The 19,754-nt window shown below is 40.2% G+C and overlaps 3 protein-coding genes across 6 annotated transcripts in view; 1 reads left to right on the top strand and 2 right to left on the bottom strand.

Annotated features, from left to right (window-relative positions):
* The first annotated feature begins 799 nt into the window (after positions 1–799).
* LOC144520857 (ceramide kinase) lies at positions 800–8,434 on the top strand. 2 transcript variants are annotated; one of them, XM_078254933.1, is made up of 14 exons: positions 1,141–1,213; positions 2,509–2,590; positions 3,217–3,312; positions 3,581–3,718; positions 3,796–3,924; positions 4,031–4,094; positions 4,212–4,357; positions 4,443–4,517; positions 5,167–5,319; positions 5,591–5,696; positions 6,599–6,702; positions 7,142–7,338; positions 7,423–7,739; positions 7,923–8,434. In XM_078254933.1, exons 2-14 carry the CDS (start codon positions 2,530–2,532, stop codon positions 8,035–8,037), a joined length of 1,701 nt encoding a protein of 566 aa, XP_078111059.1. In that variant the 5' UTR covers positions 1,141–1,213; positions 2,509–2,529; the 3' UTR covers positions 8,038–8,434. The 2 variants fall into 2 exon arrangements, with proteins under 2 accessions (XP_078111058.1, XP_078111059.1); XM_078254932.1 differs by lacking the exon at positions 2,509–2,590 and having other exon boundaries at positions 800–1,213.
* On the bottom strand, positions 8,064–14,687 carry LOC144520858 (glucose-6-phosphate 1-dehydrogenase-like). 2 transcript variants are annotated; one of them, XM_078254934.1, is made up of 13 exons: positions 14,056–14,687; positions 13,788–13,960; positions 13,042–13,079; positions 12,795–12,903; positions 12,504–12,721; positions 12,267–12,425; positions 12,004–12,129; positions 11,814–11,907; positions 11,517–11,703; positions 11,160–11,395; positions 9,980–10,056; positions 9,792–9,884; positions 8,064–9,668 (listed from the first exon to the last, which is right to left on the bottom strand). In XM_078254934.1, exons 2-13 carry the CDS (start codon positions 13,914–13,916, stop codon positions 9,578–9,580), a joined length of 1,557 nt encoding a protein of 518 aa, XP_078111060.1. In that variant the 5' UTR covers positions 13,917–13,960; positions 14,056–14,687; the 3' UTR covers positions 8,064–9,577. The 2 variants fall into 2 exon arrangements, with proteins under 2 accessions (XP_078111060.1, XP_078111061.1); XM_078254935.1 differs by lacking the exon at positions 14,056–14,687 and having other exon boundaries at positions 13,788–14,049.
* A 2-nt stretch (positions 14,688–14,689) lies between these two features.
* The window catches only part of galnt6 (UDP-N-acetyl-alpha-D-galactosamine:polypeptide N-acetylgalactosaminyltransferase 6 (GalNAc-T6)), a 10,957-nt gene continuing 5,892 nt past the window's right edge, over positions 14,690–19,754 (bottom strand). For both annotated transcript variants that reach the window (XM_078254931.1, XM_078254930.1), the window contains 9 exons: positions 19,546–19,718; positions 18,040–18,189; positions 17,091–17,325; positions 16,884–17,001; positions 16,575–16,775; positions 16,259–16,390; positions 16,044–16,145; positions 15,792–15,950; positions 14,690–15,212 (listed from right to left, as the gene is read on the bottom strand). In XM_078254931.1, the coding sequence (XP_078111057.1) occupies positions 15,099–15,212; positions 15,792–15,950; positions 16,044–16,145; positions 16,259–16,390; positions 16,575–16,775; positions 16,884–17,001; positions 17,091–17,325; positions 18,040–18,189; positions 19,546–19,718 (1,384 nt within the window). In that variant the 3' untranslated portion in view covers positions 14,690–15,098. The remainder of the gene's footprint in view (positions 15,213–15,791; positions 15,951–16,043; positions 16,146–16,258; positions 16,391–16,574; positions 16,776–16,883; positions 17,002–17,090; positions 17,326–18,039; positions 18,190–19,545; positions 19,719–19,754) is intronic.

The raw sequence follows: 19,754 nt of genomic DNA, 5'->3' as shown, positions 1-19,754 counted from the left end.
TTTACATCTAAATGTCATATACATATGTAGTAGTAATAGTAGTAATAGTAGTAATAATAATAATAATAATAATAATAATAATAATAATAATAATAATACACTTTATGATAGACTAGACTCCACTTTCCATGATAAAGCTACACAAAATTGATTCAGGATATTTTCCTTCTGTCTCAACCATCAAAATGTGGCTGGGAAATGTCATTAATGCAAATCATTAACACTCTCAATTCAATATAATTTGGCAATCTTTTATTATTATCACGGTATATCAGTGAAACAGCTCGGTATTGTAGATCTTTGTTGCCTTTTCCACTGTTTTTTTCCCCTCCTCAGATTATTTAGTTGTTTTTCTTGTTCTTATTTTTTCACTTACTGATTGAAGGATAGGCTACCTTTATAAGACATATTTTGGCTCTATAACTGCTAAATTGAGAAACAACTGAGTCAGCATTGTTGTAGGTCTGTGTTAAGTAAACTGCTCAAAAATATAAACATTAAAAATACTTTTGGAAAAGGTTTACGTTTTCCTTTTTTATAAGTGAAATTGTCATTTCATATTGCTTAACCCTATTGATCAGCCCACTGGCTTGTATTATATGCTATTGTATATAATCTACTATCCAATCTTTCTTTCAATCACAAAATTATTTGTGCTGCTGTACAACATTACCAAATCCCATAAACACTCACAGTAACTGGCCAATATGCTCATATTTCAGGTAAAGTAGGCTGCTGACATCCAATCAGCAGTGCGACATGCAAATCGAGCAGGTGTCACCATAGGGAGGGGGTGTGGAGGAAACGGATATTTATAAACTAACACCCGTGTGTCAGGCTGCGCTGTCAATATTTTACAGGAATAATGGCATAAATTTCTCTTGAAAGAAATATCTTCAGATTATTTCAGAGGAAGATGAAAACTTTTCCAAGGACTTTGGTGTGTTCTTGACTGATGGAGAGATGAGATTGCCAACCTGCTGCTATTTGTCAGAGATGCAAAAGTCATGGCTGTAAAATGTGATCATAAAAGTTTTCCGAGACACGGGAAAGAGCGACGCTGTGGCTAAAAAGCGCTTTTCCATGGAGATGGAGACAGAACTGAGGCTGGAGTCGAGTTTGTGGGTCGGGAATAAAAGATACCGGGCGGTCCTATCGGGCTGGCATTTCAACTGGACAGAGGTAGATAAGAAGAATCGCGACAAGAAAACAAGTGGGTAGCTCTTTGATCTTCTAAACATCAGTCGATTTATAATTAATATACAATTATTTCCTATTTAAATATGTTATCTAAATATAATATATGTGTAATAAATACACACACACACACACACACACACACACACACACACACACACACACACACACACACACACACACACACACACACACACACACAGGGAAGTACCTGTGCAGCTGTTGCTGTGTAACACAGCCACAACCTGTTTCCTGTCTTCACTGAACTGGCATAACATGGTGATGACAACAAGACAGTATTCATTCAAATAGCCGAGGAAACACCCCAAACAAAACAAGTGTTACACCTTACATGTCATTTTGGACAATAGGGAGTGTTTAAACTCATAGCTGCTTTCGGAAAACGTGAAGAACAAGTTTAACAGCACTAACCTGAAACAACCTAAGACAATTCACTGAAAACACTGCAGATTATAGAGAATTTGCACACCTCCTGGCATATTTTTCTGGAATATGTTGTCACTGCACAGAAAAAAAGACATTTGTGTGTCTTCTTTGAGACACACACTTGTGTCCCTTTTTTAAAAAAAATAACATAATGATAATAGATTTAACACTATACAGTGCAGAGGCGTAAATATAGACAGTGCAAGCAGTGCAGTTGCACTTGGGCCCATGGGGTGTGGGGGCCCATAGAGAGAGCGGGCCCTGCAACAATTTGTTGGGCAGAGAACAGTCCCTTGGGAGTGATTCAGATGGCCGCCTTGGAAATACACCTGTGCTCAAAGAACTCTTTTATATGGTAAAATAGTCAGTTGCAATCTATAACAAAAATGATATGCTAATTCTACATAAACAATAAAAACTATTTCAATTAAATGAATTTCTTATTTTATTTTGTATTTTTTTGTCATATACAGATGTGCAATGATGATTGCTGGGTAATATGTAGCCTATGTTGATGTTGTCCAATGTCAAGTCTCTATTTGATCATGTGACAAGATGATATGATAGCTATTATGTGAGATCATGTGACTGCCTTGTGTATTAAGGCCAGATTTACTTCTTGTGCACACTAAACAACTGATGAAGGTGTTTGGATGAACACTGAAACATGAAAAAATATTTTTTAATCCAGTGTTTTTAAATTAAAGCTTCGTTGAAGACGATATGATAGCTAGTGTAGGTGCAAAATATGTAAAGACTGACAAGCTGAGCACATCTGCAAGTCAAACACCTAATGGTGTGTGTGTGTGTGTGTGTGTGTGTGTGTGTGTGTGTGTGTGTGTGTGTGTGTGTGTGTGTCCTCAGAAAGGAAGAAGCCTTGGATAAATGACAACATTTGCAGTTGTAAAAAGGAATGTAGAAAAGTGCGGAGCGCAGATGGAAAAAAGTACATTACAATATTATGAAGGAGCAGTTATGACATTATAACAGTATGGTTAAGGATGCTAGGCACAATGTTTTGAGAACTTGTTTCTGCCCATCAACATAACCCTCTATTTTATTTCAAGACTAGCTGGTAAATCCAGCCCCTCTTTGTGCCCCATGTTGAAAGTGATACTGAGTTGGAAATGTTATCTTATTTTACTGATAAAGTGGTCAATTAGAGCCTCTATTACCACCAATCCCACTTACTCTGATGTCCTTCATCTGCAACAACATCATTTTAACCAGCTTTATCTTATTACCTTGTCTGAACTTTTAGAAAGAGTAGTGTCTTCCAGCCCTCTTGATGTAACACCGACAAGGGTTTTACTAAAAGTAATGGAATCTGTCAGGCCCTGTTTGCTTTCTGTTTTTAACAGTTCCTTTTCAAATGGTTGTGTCATGACATGTCATTTTTAACTTTACACCTGTGCTTTGACACCTGCTATGCAAAGTAAAATCCAATATCTTCTCTAAGGAAGGCCTACAGTCTTTCCAGTAGTTAAAATATTCTATCCATTGCATGAAAAGAAGCATAACTCCCCCGTCAGTCCACTGAAGTTAGTGCTATGTGTTTGTCTGTGATTAAAGTTTCAGTACCTGTGGCAGAGGTGGTTGGAGTGGAGGAGGGCCGGGTGGAGATCCTGCCCCGGAAGTCAGTCGAGGACACAGACAAAGACTTCACAGGTTGGTTCTTTTGGGAGACTCAGGTATCACACACATCAAGGCCACAGTAAATGCTTAAGTAATTTATATCACAGCCTGAAGCATTAAACATCTTTTGCCACTTAAGTTTGTTAAAAATGATAGAAAATGATAGAACATGAGAGATTTGCACACATTTGCACAGCACACTAGTTTTACTATTTGGTCAAATAAGTGCCTGTAGTCCTCCACATTGCAACATGTGTTTAACAGCATGGTTTTGTTTTCTTTATCAATCATTTATCTCCAGTTTTCTACGCGAAGCGCAGCAGCAGTGGGAGTTCTTATGGCTTACTATGGAGACTTGGCCGGATCCAGTTCAGTTGCCCCAGTCGGGTGCTCAGAGACCAGTGGACGAAACACCTTAGAACTGCTCTCAAAACTCATAGTAAAGATTGATAATTAGAAAATCCTCAAGAGTTTTCTAGCTCTGAACAATCTGTAATTTCCAAATCTATCTTTCAGGTCCGCTGCGTCCCAACAGGCTTTTGGTGTTTATCAACCCATTTGGAGGGAAGAAGAAAGGAAGAAAGATCTATCATTCTCTGGTTGCCCCTTTGTTTGAGCTGGCTGGTATCAGCTCTCATGTAATAGGTAAGAAACAACAAAATAGTGTATCATAAATAACCTTAGAACTACTTAATTTAAGGAATAATTAATGAAAGTGATTTGAAGTCTTATCATAACATTTATTGTTTAGTGACTGAGCGGGCAAACCAGGCCAGAGACCACCTCCTGAAAAAAGACCTGACAGGCTTTGATGGGTAAGAGCTATTAGCACCGCCACCACAGTGTAAACACTGTGATATGTGAGCATTACAACAGTTAAGCTCTCTGGTAGGTGCTTTCACAACAGAAACTCTTGTGTTTGTTTATAACAGTGTGGTGTGTGTGGGTGGGGATGGCATGTTCAGCGAAATACTTCATGGTTTGATTGGGCGGACACAACAAGAGGCAGGCCTTTCTGAGAATGATCCCACTGTCGCTTTACAGCCTTGTCCGCTTCATATTGGCATCATTCCTGCAGGTAATGACAGTTATTAGTAAGTATTTATAAACCGATGGAGTTAGAGCAGTGACACACTGAACCTGTTCATTTGTATTTACTGTAGGTTCCACAGACTGTGTGTGTTATGCCACAGTGGGAGTGATCGACCCTGTTACTTCAGCTTTGCACATCATCATTGGTGAGGAAAGATTTTCATTCAAATAATTTACTCTTTTTTTTTTTTTTTTTAAATCAACATCTTAAAATACCTAAACAATTTCGTCAACTCTGAGCTCCATAGTTAAAGGTCCCATATTTTGAAAAGTGAGATTTCCATGTCTTCTTTAATTACAAAGCATGTCGAGGTGCTATATAAATACTGTGAAAGCATCAAAACTCTTAATCCACAGAGAAATGCACACAGCCCATACTCAGAAAAGGTTGTCTTTAAACGAGTCGTCAGGACTTCTGTACGATTGTGATGTCACAACTATATTATATATAGGTAGAAAGTGCCACTACGGTGCCGTTACAGTTATTCCCTGGCTGCAACGATGGTGCAGAGACTCTTAGAGCACAGATGCGGAAAACCGGGAAAGGATGACTAATCAGAGCAGACTGAGCTTTATCAGGAGGAGGGCTTAAGGAGACAGGCACTAAAACAGAGCCTTTTAGACAAATGGTGAATACAAGTATATTCAGAAAGACCGAATGAGAAAAATATATGTTTTTTGAACATTCAAGCATGTAAACATGTTCTAGTAGAAATACAACATGCAAGTATGAATCTGAAAATGAGCATGATATGGGACCTTTATTGTCTTTTTATTTCCCACAATACTTTGCAGGAGACTCTCAGCCATTAGATGTATGTTCAGTCCATCAGGCTTCTGCTCTGATGCGCTACTCAGTGTCTCTGTTGGGCTATGGCTTCTACGGTGATGTACTGGCTGAGAGTGAGAAACATCGGTGGATGGGACCTCTCCGATACGACTATTCAGGTCTGGACTGATGACTCATTTAGAGAACAGAAATGACCGCATGCTGAAATACATAAGATGCTGTCAGATTCTCTCTATCTATTTTCAGCTTAAAGTTAAAATATAATTCTGAAACTGTCACTAATAGTGCTATGACTAAGCTGAAAGGACTTCATGTGATGTACATTTAAAAATGTATGTCACAAAACCACATTTGCTCTTTTTTTAAAGTGTTTTATATTTATCTAGTGTAGTGCATTTTCAGCTAAAATAATTGCCTCCCTTTGTCTAGGCACCATGGTGTACCTGAGCAACAGAAGTTATGCAGGCATAATTCAGTATCTACCAGCAGACCCGCTGCTCTCCAGCCCGAGAGACAGAACACGCTGCCTCTCAGGGTAAAACACCAACTACTGACAAGAAACTACACAAAGAAGGGTGTATACACAGTGCAATTAATAATAATGATCAGACTTTCAAAAAAGTAAGAAAAGAAAATTACAGTTTGCACACCAGATTGTATTATACTCTACAACATGTGTGATGTAGAGGTGTTTTAACACCTTAAACTTTCAAACAACCACAGTGTGGGAGCGTTATCTATTTTCATAATGTTATTTGTCAATTACCAAGGATTTACTGTTTGCATGTGATTTTCTGTACTTTTCCTGTATCACAGAGGTGACTTTAGGATCACTGTTCGGTGGTGAAACAAACCTTATATAAACAACACCGACACAGGGGTGTTTTTATGTAGCATCTCTCCATGAGTCCCAGTTGTTTAACTCTTATAAGTGACTCATCCTAGATAACAAAAGTAATGACCATGAAAACATGGGTACAAGGTGGCAGGAAGAAGCCCATAATAACATATGAACTTCCAGAAATGGGTCCTGTGAGTCCTCATTCTTATCTAAGCTGTCGAATGAAAGTGATCTTATCCTTGTACACCTTAAACCCTTTTATTGAGAAAGAGAGAAAGTATCCTTGGGAGTAGCATCATTATTATTAAAGCACCAGTGGTTCAAATTCACTGCTACCAGCAGGGACCCAGGTGTTGGGTGCACCTTAAGGAGGGTAGAAACCACAGCAAAAGGAACTTGATCTAAATGAAAGGTGAGCCTCTGTCTTCTGTTAGAGTGTACAATGCCTTGGTCTTTGTCTGGTCAGAGGCAGTTGCTTCTGGCTGTCAGCAAATGCTTTATGATGCTCTTATGAATGGGTGTCAAGGTTGAGGTGCTTGTTATTTCACAGACCTAAAAGCAGAGTGAAAAATAATTGTGTGTGTTTGTGTGTTTAGGTGCAGTGTGTGCTCCAGAACCACAGAAAGACTTTTCCCCCACTCTTCAGAATCGGGCTCCTTGTACAGCTCCCACTTCAGCCAGTTCAGTAGTGACTCAGAAGGTAATAACACACACATTGAAGTCCTGTGTTTGTATATTTCAGCCAATTTAGCAGAAATACACTATACACTTTAAAGCAGCTTTTTGGCTTGTCAGGTTGCACAATATGAATCTTCCCTCCAAGATTGTTTTATTTAAATCATTTATGGAGGGCTGGAGTGGTGACATTATCCAGTACTTCACAAGAAAAAAAGTAATAAGTAAAAAACATCTTTTGTAACAGAAATACAAGTATGTTCAGTGACCAAACAATCACAGCAACTCAAACCAGTGGTTTGAAAAGTAAATCTCAGAAATCCAAACAAGTGTAGTAAAGTGTGCATGATGGGGTAAAACGTGCAAAAACATCAGTGTGGTCCTTTAAAAATCACAAGTGATGTACACTAGAGTAGGGGTTTCTTTGAATGTAGCATCATGTCTCTCTTTCTGTGCCTTTCCAGGCGAGTGGGTGAGTGTGGAGGGCAGGTTCAGATGTGTGTCTCTCACTTGCATGTCCAGCTCGTGTCCTAAGAGTCCTCTGGGCCTCTCTCCCTCTGCTCACCTGGCAGACGGAACAGGGGACCTAATCCTGGTATGGGACACTCACCCGCTGGGATTCCTCAAGTTCCTCTACAGGCACACAAGCACACAGGATCAGGTATGGGCACTTTCGAATTACAACAAAGCTGCTGGACTAGCAGGTTTAAACAGTGCTTGACCAGATCTCTGCCACTTTTCTTAGTTTGACCTGCCATTTGTGGAGGTCCATCGTGTGAAGGCAGTCCGGTTCTCTCTCCCCTCCGGTAAAGAGGAGGAAGCATATAAAGAGACTGGAGGGTTGAGTGGAGGGATAGATGAAGAAGAGAGAGGCTACATTGAGACTGTAAGCAGGAATGGATCTCAGCAGCACCTGGCAGAGAGAGACCCAGGACAAGAAATGACAAATGAGCAGAAAATGGCGACCCCATTCCTGTGTGGTCTGTGCTGCAGTAAAGTTCCTGCTAAGTCAGTGTGGAACTGTGATGGAGAGATTCTGTCTTCCACCGAGATTCTCTGTAGGTAAGAGTGCCATCCGCCGGTTTAGTGTATTCTCATACTGCATTATCATACTCAATGTCAGGTTCAATTTTAATTGTAACTCTAACTAAGCTCAGTCATATACCAACAGAAAACAAAAACAAAATAGTGCACATATGGCTATGTCTCAGCAGCACCGTTTTTAACTGTGTTCACTTCTTTCAGGATTCATGGCCAGCTGGTGCGTCTGTATGCAAGGGGCATCGAGGACGGAGCAGCCGTGCACAACTGCGGCAAAGAAAATGACAAGTGTCAAATGGGATGCACCCTAAACAAATAGTCTCACCTACATTTTGAATGATGAGGGAAAGATGACAATGGAAATGTTGGCAAGGCGAGTTTGTGAATTTACTGAGATAGCCCTGCAGTCTGTCATGGCCAAAGAGTTCCTAATATTTCAGATGCATTACATGTTTCTCTTTGCAATAATGAAAAAAAACTATATATTCCTAAATGAGTGTGTTTGTTGAATACTACTTAAAACGCCTTTGCTAAATGAAAGTTATCTGTAGTGCCGGTTTTTCTGGTATTTCTTCAGTATACAGTGTTTGTCTGCAATTTCTGGTCTGAAAATTTGATTTATTTTAACTTTAGCTTCCAGAAAATAAAAACATGGGGAATGTCAACAGAAGTTAAAAGACAGAAAACATCTTAAGGCAATAAAAATAATGACCTGACCTCCTTTTATGCATTATTGTTGTCATCAGCTCAGCAGTGCAGTGTACCTTTCGGGAACTAGAGAGAGCAGCAACAGCTTGTACATAACCAATCATGCAGTAGGAACTAATCTTTCTAGTGTGATATAAAATATCTTCCACTAGTTTTAGTGTCAACCTAGCTAGACGCACCATGATTGTATTATTGCATACAGTAATTGTACAGTAAAACCCAAAATCCAATAACACGAAAGAACAAATAAAATAGTCACAGGGAAGAAGTTGTTTAAACACATGTCCATCTTTGCTGCACTTCCCACGGCCCTCCAAGAACTGGCAGGATCATCAAACAGTCTGTTATTGGTTACACAGTGTGTGTGTGCGCGTGTGTGTGTGTTTGTAGATGACTAAGGCATGCACCTTGTAGAGACAGACATAAGTGAAGATACAGCATTCATTTGCTGCAGGCCGTTGAAAGAAATCTAACATTTAAAAGTAAATAGAATTTTTAAAGGTTAAAGAAGTTTTAGTGTTAAAACCGACTCACTGTAATGCATTGTAACAGATTAACTGTTAAAAATGTTAAGTATTTAAAGTCTTGATTTGAATTTAGCTTAAAACACCTACCTGGAAGTTATTCTTACCCAAAGCAGGACATTTAAACTTGTCTCCTTTAATTAAGAGAGTCACCTGTTCTTACAAATCAGACCAACAAGCCCTGCTAGTATAAATATTATGTGGCGATCAGTGTCATCATGGTGTAGTGATGACTGTAAACACAGGCCTTCTGATAGACGCCATAGGTGTTAGGTAGCCAATGCCATTAAAACAAAAAGAAAAAGTACAGGCAGAAGAGTGAACGATTTAAAATGTACATGTGAACACTCAAATCAGGCTACTGCAGTTATTTTTCTTTTAACTTTTTCTTGTTTGACTAAAGCAGTGGTATTGTTTCACATGCACCCACAATCAAGCAACATAGAGCAGTGAAAGATTGTAGTGAACTTTATTGTTTATAAACTTGCCTACATTGGTGTGTGTGTGTGTGTGTGTGTTTGTGTGTGTGTGTGTGTGTGTGTGTGTGTGTGTGTGTGTGTGTCTGTGTGTTGTGTGCGTGTGTATTGTGTGCACGCACGTGTGTGTGCACACGTGTGACAGAAGGCATCAAGTTGTGTGGGGCTGCATCCACTTGTATGTACCCTCATAGCGGAATCCCACCCTCTTCAGGAGGTCATCCGCCTCGTTTGGACCCCGACTGCGGACGCAGCAAAGAAAAGACAGGAAGGAAGGAAGAGTAATGAAATCACTAAAAAAGAAAATCTGCATTATGTTTTTATTTCGGTCTCATAAAACAGATCACACACACACATCATTTTACCTTCCATATGTGTAAGGGATGGGGTGTGTCTTCTCTCCTTCTATTTGTTGAAGGAGGGGAGTGAAGATCCTCCAGGCCTCCCGCAACTCATCACTGGGACAGAAAGAAGAGCAGTTCAGCTCAAAGAAATACCCCATTAAAATAAAATACCTAGACAACGAACTACGACAGTAAATGGTGCAACAAACCTGCGGACAAAGTGCATCTGGTTTCCACAGAAGACATCCAGTATCAGCCTCTCGTAAGCATCTGGAAGCTTCACGTTCTAGAAGAAGATGGCAGCAGTTGAAAAACTGCTAATACCTGCTTTTTCAGGTTCAGTGATCTTTTTTAATACGAGCGATACAAGGAAAACTCCACTATCCTGCAATTCACTTCAAAACAACACCAGGCCTTTATTTGGATAGGATATGTTGGATAGGGTATTATATTCTGTTATACAATATCAAACAATAGTATTCAACTATTAGGTGGCCAACTTTAGATTTTTAACAAACTGTCTTTAAGGAGCAGTGTGTAGGATTTAGGGGGATCTATTGGAGATATGGAATATAGTATTCATAATTATGTTTTCATTAGTGCATAATCACCTGCAACCTAGATTGGTTGTGTTTTTGTTAGCTTAGAATGAATCATACCTACATTATATTCTATTTTTCCATTTCCTATAGTTTATGTATATTTTTTTCTCCTATGTCTAATTAATGTGTATTTGTGTTTATTCTGTGTGTACATTTTTCTTTTTAGCTGCTGTAGCACAGGAATTTCCTCAGTGTGGGATTAATAAAGTCGATATCATCTTATCTTATACTAAGTGGTCCTCTTCCATGTTGCACTGCCATGTTTGTTTCTACAGTAGCCCAGAACAGACAAACCAAACACTGGCTCTAGAGAGGACCTTTAAAACTTTTACGTTACCTGAAGGCCACCATAGGTTCTACTACACAGTTGGAAAGAGAGGGGTATTCAGTTGGTTGCAATCTGCAACCTCACCTACACACTGCTTCTTTAAGCTTATTTGGTGCATCTCTACACCTTTACCCTATTTTTAGTTTCAAACACCATCAGTATCACTGTGAGACATTGAATATCTATCAAATATCACAATAAAATCAATAGGCATGCTATAATTATATTATGTTGAAGATCAACATTTGAATATTTAAATAAAGCGTGACCAACTTATTTTAAGAATGAATCAAGTGACACAAATAATTACATTTAAATAAATACATTCTGGAAACAAGTAAAAGTTCTGAATTAGCAAGTTAACTTAGCACACTGACAGTAGAACAAAATCTGATTTTAAGACTGAACGTTGGACCTAAATGATGGACCACAATAGATGCTTTGAGTTAAGTGTGGTACCTTGTATCTACTCCTGTAGGTGAGGTCCAGCTCAGTCTCCTCTGGGCTGAAGTAAACCCCAGGCCTCTTGGTCATCATCTTCAGGTAAATGGCTTCATCTGGCTGTACCCGGACCACCAGCTCATTCCTCTGACAGCGTTCGCCAAAGATGTCTCCTGGTACGTCAGTGAACTGCAGACGCACTTCTGCCTTATGTTCATTCAGAGCTTTACCGCAGCGGAGAATAAAAGGAACTCCTGGTTGATGTAATAATGGACAGGAAGGGTGCAAAAAAGTGACAGGGAGAAAATCAGAGGGGATGTCATACAATGTAGACTAAGACATGAGGAAAGATAAATAAAAAATATTTTGCCTCACCATCCCATCTTTCATTCTGGACATAGAGCACTGCGGTGGCAAATGTTGGCGTGCAGGAGCCTTTTGGTACAGTGGGGTCGTCAAGGTAACCCAGCTTGGAGGGGCCCTCACCCTCAGGGTCCCCCACGTACTGGCCGAGCACCACATCTGACCCAGTAACAGGAGCTATACACTTCAACACTTTCACCTACAGCACATTGATTACAGGATTGCAATGACATGGATGCTCTGGAACTTAAGACAGAGAATTCGCACAAATTATTTCAACTATTATTTTCATTCAGTCATTGGTGTTACCTTCTCATCCCTCACGTCATCTGGGCTGGTGGAAGCAGGTTTCTCCATGGCGACCAAACACAGCATCTGGAGGAGATGGTTCTGCATGACATCTCTACATAAAAAAGAGGTGCAATCAGGGAAAGTAAAGGCTCTAGTGTTACAATAACATTTAACGTTTTCACTTTCATCTCAATGTATTGTCTCTCACCGAATGATGCCAAAGTCATCAAAGTATCCTCCGCGGCCCTGAGTGCCAAAAGGCTCCTTGAAGGTGAAGACCACAGAGGCCACACTGTTCCTGTTCCATATGGGTCCAAAGATGCGATTTCCAAACCTAGAAGTGAGAGAATAAAACACTTCAATACCAGCAACACAGGGGGGGATACTCCTGAAATCCAGAAATCTCATCTTTGGTGTTTAGGTTTACACCAGTGGTAAAGTGCTAGAGAATGTGTGTATGGAGCTTGTTACCTGAGCACCATGAGGTTCTGGACCATCTCTTTTCCCAGGTAGTGGTCTATGCGGTAGATCTGGTCCTCTGTGAACAGGGAGGAAAGGTGGGCTGACAGCTCCTGTGAGCTCTGGAGGTCACGACCAAAGGGCTTCTCAACAATTACCCTGCTCCAGCCTCTGTTTTACACACATAGCTGATTAGAATAATGTCATCAAATTGCAAGTAAACTATCATTTAGTGTAACAGACACTGACTTGCGGCTCATGCAGTGGGTTCTGATATTTGTGCTGACAAGACTGTAGACAGTGGGTGGCAGGGCCAGGTAGAAGAGTCTGTTGGCATCAGCTCCCCCAGGCAGAGATGACAGATGAGCGGTGAGTTGAGCGAAAGAGCTGTTGTCGTCATACCAGCCGCTCAGGTAGGAGTTCTTACTGAAGAAGGCTGAGAGACGCTCACTCTCTTCATCAGTGACCTGAGGGAAATGTCAAACTATGATTCCTGAAAAGACAACCCAAACAATCAACAAGGAGCCTCAGATGTACTACCTTCATATGAGGCAGACATGCTGTCTTGATGTCCTCCACGGTCAGCTTAGTCCTTGCAAAACCCACAAAGTAGGTGTCATCAGGGAGCAGGCCATCTCTGAATAACCACCTAAAGGAAAAGGAACAGTGAAAAAGCAGCAATGCATAAAACTGGCCATGGGTCAAAGTCCTCATACTACAGAGTGACCAAACATCTTTAAAGCAACTCTGTGTGCAACTGGTGTTTAAGCAGCAATTCTTTACTTACCATAAAGTTGGATAGATCTTCTTTTTAGCGAGATCCCCCTGTGCAAATAGTATAAATAAAAAAAAAAGAGATCTGATCATGAGCTTCTATTTATAATCACTGTGGCTGAAAAGAGTTAATCAAGAGTCCAAAGAGTAGGTAAACTATGAACAAAAGTGGTGATGTAGAGTGGGTGAATCGGTTGAGTAATAGGAGAACTTTGAACACACCCTCTTTGCAGGCCTCTGAGACTTCATTTAAAATCTAAATAGATTACTTGCTTTGACAAAATAAGGAAAACTAACATGGACGGTAGAAAAAAAAAAAAAACTAGATTTTGGAACTTGTGTCGGGCTCGAGGCCAAGAACAGAGGCCAACAACAGTCTGACAAAAAGTTTTTGCTCCATAATTATCCCCTTCTTTCAATGCTTGACAAAGGAAACAGTAGATGCAGCACATTTCAGTCAACATGTGCTCATTCCCTGGCTTTCATTCTCTAATTACCACATTGCAATATTCCCCCCAGTGAATTGTTCTCCTGTGAGGCTTTGTATCAACTCTGTTGGGTCCCTGTCACTTTTTCACTGTTTATAGTTTAATGGAGATCAAGATGGGTTAAGTGACCTCAGCAAACAACACATTTTGTAGACTTATTAAAATCTGAAACAGAACATTACTAGAGAGCTTTGTTAAATTGTGTTAAAGGGAAATTGCAAGTGTATGAGTTATACATTTAGAATAGTGGAAATTCAGAGGTTGTACTCACAGAGGCTCCCAGGATGATGAATATGTGTACGTTGGAAGGACTGGTCAGCTCCTCTCCATAGAGCTCCCTCCTGAGCTGTCCAAACACCTCAGACCGGGTCAAAGGCTCAGAGCTCATCTTCTGGCCCATCTGGTCTGTCTGTCCCTACTGTGGCCACTCTCATCTCCCTATGGCTACATGATACACAGCATGGTCAAACTTCTATCGTCATTGATTGCAGAAAAACTCTGAGTTAATGCTGCCACCTATTGATGCAAAGAAATAATACCTTAATGTGACCGCTTCCTCATACTTTGTGATGTATATAACCTCTCTCCAGCAGGTTGGATGCATGAGACGACTCCATGCGTGAAATCTGCACATTCTATCAGATCCGGTTTGTCCTGCTTATTCATTTAAACTCACATTGCAGGTCTATTCAGAGGCTGAAAACAATTGGCAGGAATGTTTCTTGCTCCTAAACCACTCCTTGGACAAATGTTGCGCAAACATAACAGGTGCCTCTGACTGAGAAAGTCTTATTGCAGAACGAGCCTTATCAGTACATAACCTCTGGTATTGCAATTTTCACAGGATTATAAAATGAGTCATGAATCATGGCAGGCAATCTCCAGATTTATTATCTGTAGCATCAGTAACTTCTAAATTAATCATTCTTTCAGGAAATCACCCGCTAAATCAATACCGACTATTACTTGGCTACAATAGTAAATAAAAGAAAATACTAATACTATTCTCTAATACTAAGATTAGTACTGTACACATACATATTAATTAGGACAGATGAAAGTTTCATAGTGAAAAATGTATTTCACTATGAAACCTCCTGAAATTATTTCTAGATACTTCTATAACACAAATGATCAATTATCGAACACAACAAAGAAGTTTTATTTAAAACAAAAAGACATCTTGCTCTTTAGTAGACTTTTTCACATATTAACATTCATTGTCATACAAAAAAAAAAAAAGTCACTAAAATTGTGATTTTTCCAAGCTGGAGTGTAAATTCATTAAAATAAGTTCATTGCAGTTCACAGCCATTGCGCCACAGTCAGTCCCCAGCCACCTTTAAATGTCTCTGAGTTTCCATTATAAATAAATTTAAAACAAGGCCAACCCGAGCGTCTTCAACAGATGCAACTTTCTCTTCTTTGTCCTCTATCTTTAAACTGTACACTCAGTATGGCCACATGCCACAAACTTCACAGCATGAAGCCCTTCTGGATCAATGTTGAGTTGGCTCTGTCGGCTCAGTCTGAAGAACGGGACACAAGGTGCCAGAGGTCACCTGATGGGCAGACTGGGAGGTCAGCCGAAGGTCCAGTGCTGGTAGAGGTCAGCAGCATTACATTGGTCCATCTGAAGCTGGTCTCCTTTCAGCTGTAAACATTTCCCACTACTAGGATTCTTCAAAAGATTTTCCTGGAGGGGAGCATCAGAGAAAAGGTGAATCAATACAGAAGCCTAAATAAATATCAACATATTAATATACAACACTTGAACTATTCCTTTAACCATTCTATGCTGAATAAATACGACATTCATTTCCTTGCAGATTTAGATAAAAAGATCAATAGCACTCTTGTATCTGTCTGGTTAATATAGAGCTACAGCCAGGTTAGCTTAGTTTAGCATAAAGACAGAGCAGGGGGAAATAGCTAGCCCGCCTACCAGCACCTCTAAAGCTTACACATTAACCTGTTGTATCGCCCAAAAAAAATGTGGCTTTATGGTGGGCTATGTGCCAGAATACTTTTTGGCTGGGTGCACTGACTTCCTGGAGTCTCCACTAGTTTTCCTGGAAAGTTGTCAGGAAGCTCACCCGTTTCCCCTTGTTTCCAGTGTTTATGCTAAGCTAAGCAACAGCTCTCTGTAGCCTTATATCAAATAGATATGATAGTTATATCAATCTTGTCACCTAACTCTTGGCAAGAAAGCAAATAAGCGTATTTCCCAAAATGTCGAACATTTCCTTTAAATCCGCCCTAAAGTGCCCCTCACCTCTGAAAAGACCCACTCCTGTTGTGGTGCCACACTGGTGCCCTTCCCCTTCAGCTGGCATGCTTTGATCATCACTGGCTCTGGCTGGAGTGTGGCATGAAGACACAGCTGCTTTCCAATATTATGACGCAGCTCCTTATGAGATGAGTATTCAAAGTACTAGAAGAGACAATAATCCAATCAGAGACCAGTCCCAGAGAACATCAAATCATCTTCAAATCTGAATTTCACTTGTGTGAGTCAGAGTTGTACCTGGTTTCCTCCCATGTTATGACACTGGTACATGATCACAGGTTTATCTCCATTGTTACTCTCTCCAACATCCAAACAGGTTTTAGATCCCGAGTTTCTAATCTAGTGCAAATAACAGACACAAAATAACAGTAAGGTACAGCCGGAGTTATGAAACATGTGCAGAGTGTTATACCATTGATATGCACATACAGACAAAGAAAAACGTAACTCACTGCTCCATATTTTAGTGGGGTTAAGTCAGGAACAAATGCCTCTGGGTAGACTGTGTTTAAGTACCAGGTGAAGTTCTTGCACTGAAGCCTCTCTCTCAGATTCAGACGATCAGAGATGTCCCCAAACTTATTCTGTAACAGTGATCAGAGAGGGAATCAAAACAACCACTTACAATTACACTATCATATCAGCTTTTTGCAGCACGGGGTATACATACTAGTCAAAAACGTGGTGGAAGAAGGGTGCTAAATGCCATTGTTTCCACATCCATTTAACATTTAAACACTGTTACTCCTATTAGCAGGTCACACTGACCTCGCTGGCCATAACTGCAGCATTCTTGTTGCGGCGATAGTAGATCTTCTTGTAGTCATCCATCCAGACTTCAGCCAGGCGCACCTGGTTGCGAGTGATGACCTCTGTGCCCTTGGGGAAGGTGTGGGGGCTCTTGGTGCGGAAGACATGGCCCACCACGGAACAAGGGAGGATCTCGAGCTGACCCCCACACTGCCACACCTGTGAAATCACATTTCACACAGGGAGAAATTCAGACTCCAACTTGATACTGACAGGCAGACTTTGAGTAATATGTGAAACCATGGGAGTATAGATAAAGAGACCAACCCTGAACGACATCTCCACGTTTTCACCGCCCCAGATCTCCATCTTGTCATCGTACGTTCCAATGTGTTCAAAGTACTTCTTTGAGATTGAAAAGAGACCTCCAGCAAAAGTAGGTGTTCTGAGATGTTCAGATACAAAAGATACAAAAGCTTTAGACACTTAAATGATTCAGGATGTTCTGAGTGAAACCAATGTGATCCTTCTTACTTTACAGGGTAGGTTTCATCCTTGCGCAGCTTCTTCGCATCCTCAGGGATTGCCTCCCAGCCGAAGGACAGGCTCCAGTCAAAGTTCCCTCGGTTAAAAGCGCGGTTGGAGGCCACAGGCTTGTTGAACTGAAAGGTGTTGAGGTCAATGGTGGTGATCTCTGGACTAACCACAGCAGTGGGTTCCTCAACAATTCGGGCCAACAGGGGCTCTAGCCAACCATGGAAACACTCACCTAGACAGGGAGGACAGAGATCACTTTACAGTATATACTAAGTGACAATTATTTGGTACATTTTATTTGATGGCTGAAGACTGAGAGAGAGGTCTTCAGGCTGAAAATGATTTAAAACAGATGTGGTGCTGCACAATTAACCATAAAATAATCACAATAATGAATTCTACTTTCTGATATAAATTAATCAGGTGCCAAGTGTATGCTTGTGCTCCAAATCAGATCCTCTAATCACAGGGACAGGGAGGATCATTTTCTGACCAAACATAGATGTTTGTTTCAAGCATGCTGTATTAAGCACTCTCTGCTTTCAATAAATTGTGGCTGTAAAATATATCAATTTAATAAGTTATATGTCTACTGAAGGTTTTACTGATAAATACTACGAGAAAGTTTTAAATTGGCCTGTCATGGATAAATAATGGACGGATGGTCCTTAATATTAGGCAAAATAATCATGACCACCCATAACACTGCATTAAAAAAATAAATAAAAATAAATAAATAAATATATATATATATATATATATATATTTAGAGAATTATAGAAATATGGAGACACTTTCTTATAGTAGTGTAAGTGCATGCACTTTTAGTAAAGATGGAAAACACATTAACCCTAACCCTGGCAGTGCTATTGCCCCAATAAGCTACACACAGCTGCTTAAAAACAGCCATTGTGGCTTGTGTATTGTTGTTGATGTGTTTTCTCACAGTGTGCGTCGAGAAAGGTTAGCACTTCGCCCTGAGCAATACTGGCACCCAGCAGCCTGGCAGTGATGAGGCCCTTCCTCTCCACCTGTCTCACTACGCGGACAATCTTCAGCTGACGCACAAATTCCTCCAGTTGGCTCTTGAGGTGCTCTGCGGGAATAAAAACAACATTATTGTGTCCGTCTCGTCTGGTCTTCATCTCTTAGGTGAGTTCCAGTGGTTGAAGCTCTTACCTTGTTGGGTGTGGTGACAGATGCAACAGAGCATACTTTGAACCACACCCAATAGTTTGTACAGAGGTGAAACAGACTTCAAACTTATGGCCAGAAGTTGTCAGTGAAACCATTATTTTTAGCAATAATGGAAGTAATAATAAAAAAATAAAGCAGCTTGCTGCCCCAGAGAAGAAAAAGTGAAACAAATATATTTATACCTGTGAGACCACTGCCAGAAGAAATAGCAATGAAGTGGAAACGTTGCTGGTAACACTTTCAAGTTTCAGTCTAAATAAATCTACCAACCACATTATTACAACGCTTCAGCTATGAGAGCAAAAAGGGAAATCTGACTACAGTAGGAAATACAGCTGAGGGTATTGGCACATTAGCTTATGACAGAGGTAATTGACAAAGAGGATATTTCAAGCTCAGTCAATGGGTCATTAAACAATAAATACTAAGTGCTGACATATGCAACAATAGTAAAAGCAGTGTGCATAACTTATTATATATATAGTGATAGTAGGCTTATAAAAAGGTTGAAAAGTGCTCCTAACAATTTCCAGTATTATGCTGTACAATAATCCATGACATTTCCAAAAGTTAACAGTTAACAGTAAAGTTGAGTAACGTAAAAGCAGCATAACAGGTTGGATTGTAAAACACATTCCTATGCAAATGTCAGTCTTGTGGACATACCCATAGTAAAATACATAGCGTCATTTTCATTTACGACACCCCAACTGCCTGTAACTGTCATCATCATCATCATTCTTATCAAAGCTCCCGGCCTAGAGTGACTGGAATGCTACTCAAAAAACTCTGAAGGTCAATTTAATTAATAAATCACTTGTAACTTGATGATTTTCCAATTGTGCTCTGCAGCTGTTCCCTGCCTATACCTTTTTGCCAGGAAGCTGGTAACTCACAATTAATAATGAACCTTTCTGTGAAACATACTGAGTTTACAGCGTTTAATTTTATTGTCACATAATTAAATAAAATGTCAGTACTAAATGGAGGGCAGGTTTTCTTTTCAGCATTACTGCTATACTATACTGCGTTTCCTCTCCTGCCGCGTAGCACTGACAGACAGTTCTCTACCTACATTGCTTGTCTGTGAAATATTTCATTTATAACTTCCCAGCACTCAACATGTTAGCAGAACTGCTAAGCTTACAAACTTGTTGCTCCATTAAGAGCAGAAATAACAATTATTAAAGTGATGTAAAAGTCAGTGAGTCTACTAGTTTGTTTGGTCCTTAGTTTGTGTTCATATTTTTCGCACCTGCAACACTGGCGTCATCTACCAAGATGATCTCTTTGAGCAGGAGAGCAGGAGATGTGTGCAGGACGCTGTAGACCGTCCTGAGGAGGGTGGACCAAGCCTCATTGTGGAAGACAATAATAACACTGGTGGTAGGCAGAGGAGGACAGCGACGAAACTTTCTCTCCACGCACCTGAGTGAGGTGAGCCATGTCAGAATACAAACGGAG

This window comes from Sander vitreus, chromosome 7 (assembly GCF_031162955.1).
Source record: "Sander vitreus isolate 19-12246 chromosome 7, sanVit1, whole genome shotgun sequence".
Classification (NCBI taxonomy): domain Eukaryota; kingdom Metazoa; phylum Chordata; class Actinopteri; order Perciformes; family Percidae; genus Sander; species Sander vitreus.
This window is presented reverse-complemented; position numbering and strand designations above follow the sequence as displayed.

Excerpts from the sequence above, each read along its gene's own strand:
- LOC144520857 (XM_078254932.1), top strand. The coding sequence starts at position 1,084 with ATGGAGATGGAGACAGAACTGAGGCTGGAGTCGAGTTTGTGGGTCGGG. Across the intron at positions 5,320-5,590 it reads TCTCCGATACGACTATTCAG|GCACCATGGTGTACCTGAGC; the intron begins GTCTGGACTGAT and ends CCCTTTGTCTAG. Across the intron at positions 7,339-7,422 it reads ACACAAGCACACAGGATCAG|TTTGACCTGCCATTTGTGGA; the intron begins GTATGGGCACTT and ends CACTTTTCTTAG.
- LOC144520858 (XM_078254934.1), bottom strand. The coding sequence starts at position 13,916 with ATGGGCCAGAAGATGAGCTCTGAGCCTTTGACCCGGTCTGAGGTGTTT. Across the intron at positions 13,080-13,787 it reads TCATCATCCTGGGAGCCTCT|GGGGATCTCGCTAAAAAGAA; the intron begins GTGAGTACAACC and ends CTATTTGCACAG. Across the intron at positions 9,885-9,979 it reads CAGATGCACTTTGTCCGCAG|TGATGAGTTGCGGGAGGCCT; the intron begins GTTTGTTGCACC and ends TTTCTGTCCCAG.